Source organism: Nicotiana tomentosiformis, chromosome 1 (assembly GCF_000390325.3).
Source record: "Nicotiana tomentosiformis chromosome 1, ASM39032v3, whole genome shotgun sequence".
Taxonomy (NCBI): Eukaryota; Viridiplantae; Streptophyta; class Magnoliopsida; order Solanales; family Solanaceae; genus Nicotiana; species Nicotiana tomentosiformis.
Window position 1 is genome coordinate 123,237,591 of NC_090812.1, and position 12,212 is coordinate 123,249,802.

General features: G+C 40.5%; 1 protein-coding gene across 1 annotated transcript; it reads right to left on the minus strand.

Annotated features, from left to right (window-relative positions):
- Positions 1-11,039: 11,039 nt before the first annotated feature.
- Positions 11,040-11,845, minus strand: LOC138909118 (uncharacterized mitochondrial protein AtMg00820-like). Its single transcript, XM_070200248.1, has 2 exons — positions 11,731-11,845; positions 11,040-11,620 (listed from the first exon to the last, which is right to left on the minus strand). Exons 1-2 carry the CDS (start codon positions 11,843-11,845, stop codon positions 11,040-11,042), a joined length of 696 nt encoding a protein of 231 aa, XP_070056349.1.
- Positions 11,846-12,212: the final 367 nt, after the last annotated feature.

The window sequence follows — 12,212 nt, forward strand, 5'->3', positions numbered from 1 at the left end:
AGGAATATTACCTGTAGAGCTGGTAATATTCAAATCGAAGCTCGGAATGGTCGTTGCTGAATCGTCACTGCTACGGAGCACAGTCGGTGAGACTTCAGCACTCTCTTCAACTACCAAACTGGAGACTTCCTGACTGTCATCACCATCTACTGTCTTTCCCTCTTCCATTCTTTCCGGCAAAGCAGAGGGCGAGGTCTCAGCAACAAACCTTTTAGGGTTCTGAGGCTTGCGACTCCGATGAGAACCAGAACTCGAATGGGTTGGAGAGGAAGTAGTAAGTGGTTGGGGGTCTGGTGTAGGGTTTTGACTAGGCGGCGTAAAGGACTTAGTCTTTGTCGCATGTGCTTCGTGAGAGAAAGACACAGGGGGGACTACGCTTGGAACGTTTAAGGATTCTAGATTCTCAGACATGGTGGGGATTTGCAGTGAGAATTAAACAAAAGGAGTATTTTGGTTTTTTGAGAGAAAAAAGGGAATTTTTGGCTTTTGATGTGAACAGTGATGAAAAAGACATTGTTTGAATTTATTTAAAGAGGGTGAGGGACTAATTACAGACGGGTATGGATTTTCTAGGTAGGCGGGTCGTTTGGTAACGGGTATGATGTTTGAATTCTAAAGATGGAGGAGAGAGAAGATGACATTTTAATGATGTGACACTTTCTCAGCTGTTAAAAATTTGTGCATGAAAGAACAAAGGAACTACTAACCTGTGTCAAGGGAACCAGGTTCCTTGACAAGTTTTGTAAATGTGAGCCTCATCCTTTTACCAAAATGCAATACCACTAGCTTCTTGTTTGCTCTATAATTAATTGCCATGCGTGTCTACCTGTAACGGTATAGAAATGAGTTAGAACTTGCCAGAAATCACTCTTTAGCTGTTTTTCTTGCTCATTTCTTTCATAGCCAATCATTGAGGGACCAAGTGCTCAGCTTGATTTTATCAACCCAATGCCAATCGATTCTTTTCAAAGTGCTCTTTGCTCAGTGATTTGGTGAAGATATCTGCAATTTGGTCTTCTGTGCTGTAAAACTTCATGCAGATAAGCCCCTTTTCAACATTATCTTTGAGAAAATGATGTCGCACATCAATGTGCTTTATTCTCTTATGCTGAACTAGGTTTTTTGCCATGTTGAGAGCACTTGTGTTATCATACAATAATGGTACACAATCAGAAAACACACCAAAGTCCTCCAACTGCTGCTTGATCCACAGCAATTGAGCACAGCAAGAGGCAGCTGCCACATACTCAGCTTCTGCAGTTGAAAGAGCCACTAAGTTTTATTTCCTTGTACCCCATGAAATCAGACACCATCCCAGAAAATGTGCCATGCCAGAAGTGCTTTTTCTATCCACCAGATAACCAGCATAATCAACATCAGCATACCCAATCAAGTCAAAATTATCTCCTCAGGGGTAGTAGAGAACCAGGTCCTACGTTCTTTTTAGATACCTTAGAATTCTCTTGGCGGCCTTCATATGAGATTCCTTTGGATTAGATTGAAACCTAGCACATAATCCTACGTTGAATACGATATCTGGTCTGCTTGCTATGAGATACAGGCATGACCCAGTGATACCTCTGTACATGGTCTCGTTCACAGAGGAACCAGGTACATCTATGTCCAGACGAGTGGCAATGGCAATAGGAGTATCAATGATCTTTGAACTTTCCATCTCAAATCTCTTTAGAAGCTCTTTGATGTACTTCTGTCGACTTATCATTGTGCCCTTAGGAGTTTTCTTAACTTGCAAACCCAAGAAGAAATTCAATTTCCTCATCATGCTCATTTCAAACTCACTTCCCATGAGCTTTGCAAACTCTTCACACAGATAATCGTTTGTTGCACCAAATATGATGTCGTTAATGTAGACTTACACAATGAGCAGGTTCCTCCATCATTTCTTCATAAATAGGGTGTTGTCGATTTTTCCTCTTATATAGCCATTTTCTAGGAGAAATTTGGACAACCTTTCATACCATGCATGAGGAGCCTGCTTCAGCCCGTATAAGGCCTTGTCAAGTTTGAATACATGCTCAGGATGCTCATTACATTCGAAGCCAGGTGGTTGTGTCACAACCCAAACCGATGGGCCATGACGAGTGCCCGAGTCCTACCTGTCGAACACCCCTAAGCATGTGTCTAAGATATAAACATGAATTAAGGGTAGGTCATGAATAACATCTGTCATTAAACTGTTGAATCACGTGAATAACATATGTGAGGAAAACATGTCCAAAAGACATATGTACATATGCATGCGGAAAACGGTAGGGTGAGCCGACAAAACTGATATATACCACTATATATCCAAAACTAGAAGCCGACAAGGTCATATACTATCCAGCTATACATGACTGTCAAAACTGTCTACAGACCTCTAATAGAGTGTACAACTGTATATCTACATACAAAAATAGCGTACCAAAACTAATAACAGCTCTGAATCAAGTGAAGCATACCAACTCTCGCTGATCAAGAATCCTAAAAAGGGGGACCGTCAACCTGTCTACTTGTACTTGTAGGCATGAAACGCAGTGTCACCAGGCAAAAGGGACGTCAGCATGAATAATATACCGAGTATGTAATGTCACGAAAATCATTACATAAAAGACATAAATGAAACATGGAGTAAAGGAATCCGCCTGTAAGTCTAAATAACTTTGTGAATCCTAAAATATTTATAAAGTCATGAATGTGCATATAAATGTCGTATCATGCATAGGTATATGTGTACATAACATCATCCAGCCTCTCAGGGCATCCCGTCATATCATCTCGACCTCTGTGGGCGAAATCATCACATATACCAACTGATCAGGCGGCGGTGCGTATATAACGCCGTAACCTTTTTCCATATCCCATATACATATAATATACACGTATATAACGCTATCTGGTCATGGGTCAATGTACATGTATAAATGAATGAAATTCATAAAAAGTAAGTTAATAAGATTTCTTGGAATGTCATAAGATCAATATGCCTTTCGGATTAATTTTATCAACTATGTATTTTTCTGAGACCCATGAATAGAAGATATAATGATAAGATACATGGGAATTCAAGAACATAGGCACCCCTAGTGCTTCTACGAATAGAGACATTTATGAAAGTTGTGCGTTTGCTCATTTCGTTTGTATCATATGGATCATGCCAAAAGGAAAGAAGGGATAGCCTTAGCATACCTGAGCCGATTCTCTTGACAATCCCTCTAACATACGTCAATCGCAATAAAATACGTAACGGCGAGATTGAAGTAGGATAAAATCCGTATGATATTCTTGAGAAAGGTTATACCGGGCTCTCTTAGAATTGCAAAATCCCGTTGCTATTACGCTATGTAGTCTCGTATGAATTTTTGCTGAAGCTTTCATCCATTACTTTGTAGAGACAAGCATCTCCCTTAGTGAATTAGAGAGGTCTCATATCTTAGTGGTTGTGGGGCCCACTTGATAAGGGTGCCTTTGCCAAGCTCCCCTAAATGTGCCACCTAGTTACATGAACTAAGAGTCACTATTTGGCTTTGATTAAGACCCCCTTTGCTGCCACGTTAGGAGGCTCATTAAGCTTATCCAAAGATTCTAATTACTTAGTTAATTTCCCACTAAAAATCACTAATTATCCAACTATCCACATAATTAAGAATTATCTCAAATTATTTAAAATACTAATCACTTTTAACACACTTTATATACCTTACTATCATGGTCATGTGGTACCTTGTGTGGCACTAATCCATAAATACCGGGTATTATAGATTGGACCGTATTTTATCCCAATTGACAAACTTTAACGAATACTCATTCTTTGATTTGTTTACCCTCTAATATTCACGACACTCACTTATCACTTGTTACAAATAACATAAATACTTATAACCTCAAAATTAATCTCATTCCCGAGCTTACGCCGATTAAATATACGTTGAAACTTTAACGTACGAAATGCGTGATGTAACATCCTTCCCTCCTTAGAAACATTCATCTTCGAATATTTAACTCCCCGGGATCTATATAAACTTTTGGCAGAGTCGCCTTTGTAACAGTACTACTACCAACCTTTCTCGTAGAAAACTCAATAATTCAATACCACATAGGACCACAATCATCAATAACGACAATGGCCTCACAAGACCAATGATAATAACTAACACAAGAATCCATACACGCACCTTAAGGTTGTGATGTCTCAGTCGGATCCTTTTCTAGAAGAGAAAACAAGTGAGGATACATAGACTTCATGTCTTATTCGGCTTCCCAAGTCATTTCTTCCGAATTATTGTTTCTCCAAAGTACTTTCACCGAAGTTACGTCTTTAGTTCTCAATCTCCGAACCTATCTATCTAGTATAACAATGGGAGTTTCATCATATGATAGCTTCTCTTTGACCTGAACATCGTTAACTGACATAACTCTGGAAGGATCTCTGATACATTTATGGAGCATAGACACATGAAAGACTGGATGTACACACTCCAAGTCAGAAGGCAAGTCTAACTCATATGCTGCCTGGCCTACCTTGCGTATGATCTTATATGGTCCAATGTACCGAGGGATAAGTTTTCCTTTCTTATCAAACCTCATAACACCTTTCATCGGTGATAACTTTAGGAATACCCATTTGCCAACCTGAAACTCCAAGTTCCGTCGTCAATTATCTGCATAAGACTTCTGATGGCTTTGAGGTGCTAATAGTTTTTCCTGTATAAGCTTAATCTTCCTGATTGCCCGTTGTACCAACTCTGGTCCTACTAACTTAGTTTCCCCAGCATCAAACCATCCTATAGGCGACCTACACTTCCGTCCATAAAGGGCTTCGTATGGAGCCATCTGAATACTAGAATGATAGCTATTATTATACGCGAACTCAATAAGCGACAGATGATCATCCCAGCTACCCTTGAAGTCTATCACACAAGCCCGTAATATATCCTCCAGTGTATGAATAGTACGCTCAGCCTGTCCATCTCTCTAGGGATGAAATGTTGTTCTAAGACTTACCTGAGTCCCCAATCCTTTTTGGAAGGACCTCCAAAAATTAGCTGTAAACTGAGCTCCTCTATCCGAGATAATAGATATAGGGACACCATGAAGTCGTACTATCTCCTTAATATAAAGCCTTGCATAATCCTCTGCGGAATATGTAGTCCTAACAGGCAGAAAATGGACTGATTTTGTAAGTCTATCAATAATCACCCATATAGAATCGAACTTACGTTGGGTACGAGGTAAGCCTACGATGAAATCCATATTAATTACTTCCCACTTCCAAGTCAGAATCTCCATAGCCTGCAATAATCCACCAGGTTTTTGATGCTCAATCTTAACCTGCTGACAGTTAGGGCACTGAGCAACAAACTTCGCTATATCCTTTTTCATTCTATCCCACCAATATATTTCCCTGATATCATGATACATATTTGTTGCTCCTGGATGGACAGAATAACGAGAATAGTGAGTCTCTCCCATAACCTGGTGGTGCAGCCCTGCGACATTCAAGACACATAATCGTCCTCGATACCTAAGGACTCCATCTCCTGTAATCTCAAATGGTGTCTTCTCCTTCTAAGGGGTTGTATCCCTGTAATGAGCTAACATAGGATCCTCGTACTGTTCACTTCGGTTACTAAAGAGGATGTTGTCGTGTCCTTAATAGTAACTCTGGTATCACCTGATTCCAGTAATCGAACTCCAAGACTAGCTAGCTGATGAATGCCATGGTCTATCCCACTCTTCTCTAGTTGTAAATATAATAGGCTACCCATAGATCTATGGCTGAGGGTATCGGCTACTACATTTGCCTTCCTTGGATGGTATAAAATATCAACATCATAGTCTTTTAGTAGTTCCAACCATCTCCTCTGATGTAAATTCAATTCTTTTTGCTTGAAGATATACTGAAGGCTCTTATGATCCGTATAGATATCAACATGAATACCATACAAATAGTGCCTCCATATCTTTAGTGCATGAATCACCACATCTAACTCTAAATCGTGGGTAAAGTAATTCTTATCGTGCTTTCTTAGTTGTTTAGAAGCATAAGCTACAACCTTACCATGCTGCATTAGTACATAACCCAATCCAACGCCCGAAGCGTCACAATAGATAGCATAACCATCGGTTCCCTCTGGGAGTGTTAGAACTGGTGCTGAAGTTAGCTTGTCCTTCAATGTCTGGAAACTCCGTTTGCAAGCATCGGTCCACTGAAACTTAGCTCCTTTCTGAGTCAACTTTGTCAATGGTGCTGAAAGAGAAGAAAATCCCTCTACAAATCTTCTGTAATAACCTGCCAAACCGAGAAAGCTACGAACCTCCGTCGGTGTCGTAGGTCTAGGCCAAGTCTTTACTTCCTTAATCTTTTGTGTATCAACCCGAATACCTTCACCTGAAATAATATGCCCAAGGAAAGCTACAGAATTCAACCAGAATTCACATTTAGAGAATTTTGCATACAACTTCCTTTTTTGTAGAACTCTGAGTATAGTACGCAAATGATCTGCATGCTCAGTCTCTGAATGAGAATAAACCAATATATCATTGATAAATACAATCACGAACAGATCTAGAAAGGGTCTGAACACATGGTTCAAGTCCATGAATACTGCTGGAGTATTGGTCAAACCGAATAACATAACACGAAGCTCAAAGTGCCCATATCTGGTCCGAAATGTTGTCATCGGAATATCTTTCTACTTAACCCTTACCTGATGATACCCGGACCTCAGGTCTATCTTCGAGAAACACTTGTCACCTTGTAAATGATCAAATAAATCATCAATCCTCGGGAGCGGGTACTTATTCTTGATCATCACCTTATTCAACTGTCTATAATCAATACACATCTGCAAGGAACCATCTTTCTTCCTCACAAATAACACAGGTGCTCCCCACGGTGATGTACTAGGTTTGATAAAGCCTTTTCAAGCAAGTCCCTTAGTTGCTCCTTCAACTCTCTCAGCTCTGCAGGTGTCATTCTATAGGGAGGAATAGATATTGGCTGAGTATCTGGTAATAGGTCAATAGAAAACTCAATTTCTCGCTCTGGCGGAAGACCCGGAAGCTCATTGGGGAAACATCGGGAAACTCATTAACCACAGGAATAGATTGAATGGTTGGTGACTCTACTTTCACATCCTGTACCCGAATTAAGTGATAAATATAGCACTTTCTAATCATCTTCCCTGCCTTGATATAGGAAATACACCTACTTCTCGGCAATGCCGTATTACCTTTCCACTCCAAAACAGGATCCCGTGGAAACTAGAATCGAACCATCTTTGATCTATAATCAACGTTGGCATAACAAGAAGCCAACCAATCCATACCCAGTATAATATCAAATTCTACCATATCTAACTTAATTAGGTCTGCTACTGTAGATCGACTATGAACTACTATTGTACAATCTCTATATACTCGCCTAGCTATCACTGGATCCCTAACAGGTATGGACACCTCAAAAGGTTTAACCAACTCAGGTTCTATTCCAAACTTACTAGCAACTAATGGAGTAACATATGATAAGGTGGAACCTGGGTCAACCAATGCATATACATCATATGAGGAGACTGATAATATACCTGTAACAACATCAGGTGACGACTCCTGATCCTGTCGACCTGATAATGCATAAATGCGGTTCTAAGGATTGCTCGAGCTAGATGCTCCACCTTTGCCTCTACCACGACCGATTGGTGCTTGTGAACCTTGCCTAGGGGGGCGTATTGATGATGACCAACCAACTACAGATATCGCTGGCTGAACTATGCTTGTACCACCTCTCATCGGACAATCTCTCATAACGTGGTCTGGATAACCACAAGTATAACAAGCACCCAATCCTATACGACACTGCCCGACATGCTGCTTACCATACTGAGCACATCGTGGAAAGGGCGGCCTCATCTGACTTGACTCACCCCTATACTGAGAACTTGAGGCCCTGGAATTCTGACTAGGCCCTGAATATGTGGAACGATCTCCTATTGGCAAACTGAGGGAGTGCACTAGTCGATGGCTGGGCTGGATACCTCGGGTATTGCTGTCTCTGACAACCTCGAAACTCACCGAAAGGACTCGAAGATCTCGCTCTCTTACTCTGGCCCCTATCATGCTCATGATTGGCCCTCTACTTCTTCTTACGCTCCTTTAAACCCTGAGCGTATGCCTAAATATGAGAAATATCCATGCCTAACTGAAGTGAGACCGACATACAGTCATTAAAAAAGTGCGACTCCAACCCCATTACGAACCGGTGAACCCGATCCTCCATCTTAGATACGATAGTGGGAGCATACCTAGCTAATGAATCAAACTAAAGACTGTACTTCCGAACACTCATGTTACCATGTTGAAGGGTTAAGAACCTATCAACTCTGGCCCGTCTAAGCTCTAGTGGCAGATAATGACAAAGAAAAGCCTCTGTAAACTCCTGCCATACCGCTGGAGGGGCATCCTCACCTCTGGATAACTCCCAAGACTCGTACCAATTAACTGCAACATCCTGAAGTCTATAGGAAGCTAGCTCAACTGACTCAGTCACAGTGGCCTTCATTACCCTCAAAGTCCTCTACATAATATCGATAAATACTTGAGGGTCCTCGTTTGGATCTGCTCTAGTGAATACCGGAGGGTCCAAATTAATGAAATCATGAACCCTCACACTGATGGCCCTATCTGCTTGACCAATACCAACTTCCTGACGTCGAGCCTGTGTGGCTACTAATCTAGTTAATAGCTGAATATCATCTCTTATCTCCTAATCCGGTGCATCTTGCTGAGGAGCTGGTTGTACAAGGGCAGGCGCTGGAGCTGGTGCCCCTCACAGCTCCTCTGAAGAGGGCGGGGTATGTGAAGTCTTAGATGGAATCTCACTATAAGACTCTCCCCGAGCCCTGGTAACTCGTGGCGCTCGACTAGTAGTCTCATCAGCCACAGACTTGCCCTTCTAGGAGGCTGTAGCCTTCTTAGGCATCACTGAAAACATAATATATCGTTAGGGAAATGAATCCTTATATCGCACGATCTAAGATAAGAAAGGAGGATAACATCTTATATGTCCTGTAGCCTCCTATTTATAAATATGGTTCACGACACACATATAAATAAGACTCTACTAGACACGGTCTGTAGATAACCCTAGGACAGAATTGCTCTGATACCACTTTTGTCATAACCCAAACCGATGGGTCATGACGAGTGCCCGAGTCCTACCTGTCGAACACCCCTAAGCATGCGTCTAAGATATAAATATGAATTAAGGGTATGTCATGAATAATATATGTCATTAAACTGCTGAATCACGTGAATAACATACGTGAGGAAAACATGTCCATAAAGACATATATACATATACATGCAAAAAATGGTAGGGCGAGCCGACAAGGCTGCTATAGACAACTATATATCCAAAACTAGAAGCTGACAAGGCCACATACTATCCAACTATACATGACTGTCTACATACCTCTAATAGAGTGTACAACTGTATAAAGGATGGGAATGGGGCCCGTCGTACCCATATCTACATACAATAATAGCGTACCAAAACTAATAACACCTCCGGATCAAGTGAAGCACACCAACTCTCGCTGATCAAGGATCCTAAAAAGGGGGATCGTCAGCCTGTCTACTTGTACCTGCGGGCATGAAACGCACTGTCCCCAGGCAAAAGGGACATCAGTACGAATAATAAACGGAGTATGTAATGTCACGAAAATCATTACATAAAAGACATAAATGAAACATGGAGTAAAGGAATCTGCCCGTAAGTCTAAATAACTTTGTGAATCCTAAAATATTTATAAAGTCATGCATGTGCGTATAAATGTCATATAATGCATAGGTATATGTGTACATAACATCATCCAGCCTCTGAGGGCATCCTGTCATATCATCTCGGCCTCTATGGGCGAAATCATCACGTATACCAACTGATCAAGTGGTGGTGCGTATATAACGCCGTAACCTTTTCTCATATTCCATATACATATAATATACGCATATATAACGCATCTGGTCATGGGTCAATGTGCATGTATAATTGAATGAAATGCATAAGAAGTAAGTTAATTAGATTTCTCGGAATGTCATAAGATCAATATGCCTTTCGGAAAAACTTTATCAGCTACGTATTTTTCTGAGACCCATGAACAGAAGATATAATAATAAGACACATGGGAATTCAAGAACATAGGCACCCCTAGTGCTTCTACGAATAGAGACATTTATGAAAGTTGTGCGTTTGCTCATTTCGTTTGTATCATATGGATCATGCCAAAAGGAAAGAAAGGATAGCCTTAACATACCTGAGCCGATTCTCTTGACAATCCCTCTAACATACGTCAATCGCAATAAAACACGTAACGGTGAGATCGAAGTAGAAAACAATCTGTATGATATTCTTGAGAAAGGTTATACCGGGCTCTCTTAGAATTGCAAAATCCCGTTGCTATTATGCTATGTAGTCTCGTATGAATGAACCTTTCATCCATTACTTTGTAGATACACGCATCTCCCTTAGTGAATTAGAGAGGTCTCATATCTTAGTGGTTGTGGGATCCACTTGATAAGGGTGCCTTTGCCAACCTCCCCTAAATGTGCCAGCTAGTTACATGAACTAAGAGTCACTATTTGGCTTTGATTAAGACCCCCTTTGCTTCCACGTTGGGAGGCTCATTAAGCTTATCTAAAGATTCTAACTACGTAGTTAATCTCCCACTAAAAATTACTAATTATCCAATTATACACATAATTAAAAATTATCTCAAATTACTTAAAATACTAATCACTTTTAACACACTTTATATACCTTACTATCATGGTCATGTGGTACCTTGTATGGCACTAGTCTATAAATACCGGGTGTTATAGCTTGGACCGTATTTTATCCCAATTGACAAACTTCAACGAATACTCATTCTTTGATTTGTTTACCCTCTAATATTCACGGCACTCACTTATCACTTGTTACAAATAACATAAATACTTATAACCTCAAAATCAATCTAATTCCCGAGCTTACGTCGATTAACTTATGGCGAAAATTTAACGTACGAAATGCGGAATGTAACAGGTTGTTTGACGAAGACTTCTTCCTTGAGATATCCATTCAAAAATGTACTTTTGACATCCATTTGGAATAATTTGAATTTCATATGAGATGCAAAGGCAATAAGGATTCTCATGGCTTTCATTCGAGCAACCGGAGCAAAAGTTTCATCATAGTTGATCCCTTCCTCTTGATTGTAGCCTTGAACTACTATCCTTGCCTTGTTCCTTGTTGTGTTTCCAAACTCATCAAGTTTGTTTCTGAATACCCACCTAGTTTCTATAACAGTTCTGTCAGCAGGTCGAAGAACCAGGTTCCATACGTTGTTCCTCTCAAATTGATGGAGTTCATCTTGCATAGCAATCCAGTCAGCATCTTTCAATGTTTCCTTAATATGTTTGGGCTTAATTTGAGAGACAAAGGCTGAGAAGGCGAGTGAGTTTCTTGACTTTGATCTAGTTTGAATCCCTGAGTCAAGAGGAGTGATCACATTATGAATAGGGTGTGAACTTTTGTGCTTCCAGTTAGACACATGAATCCCATTGTGAGAGGGTCCAGGTTCTTCTGTATGTGATCCATTGTTAACATGAGTCCCACTTCTCAACTCAACATCTAGGTTCCTTGAACAACATCAAAAACTTTGTTCTTAGCTTCAGTTGTTGTGATTGAGGGACCAGGTTCCTCTACATCAGTTGGAGATACAGCTGCACCATCTTCATTTGATTCCTTGACGTGACTCATCATGTCAGCCTTTTCATTTGCCATATCAATGACTTCACCAGGAACCATTGACTGCTCTCTGTCTTGATCAATCTTATCATGTGAATTTTTCCCACATAGGTGGTGTGATTCATCAAATATCACATGTATGCTTTCCTCAACACATTGAGTTCTTTTGTTGTAGACTTTGTAGACTTTGCTTTGTGATGAATAGCCATGAAATATTCCTTCATCACTTTTGGTATCAAATTTTTCAAGTTTTCCTTAGCATTGTTGAGGACAAAGCATTTGCAGCCAAATGTCCTTAAATGTGTTAGCTTGGGTTTCCTCCCGTTCAACAGTTCATATGGGGTTTTGTTCAGGAGGGACCCGATCATGCACCTGTTCACCAAGTAGCATGCAGTATTAACTGCTTCTGCCCAGAAACCATTTGCGA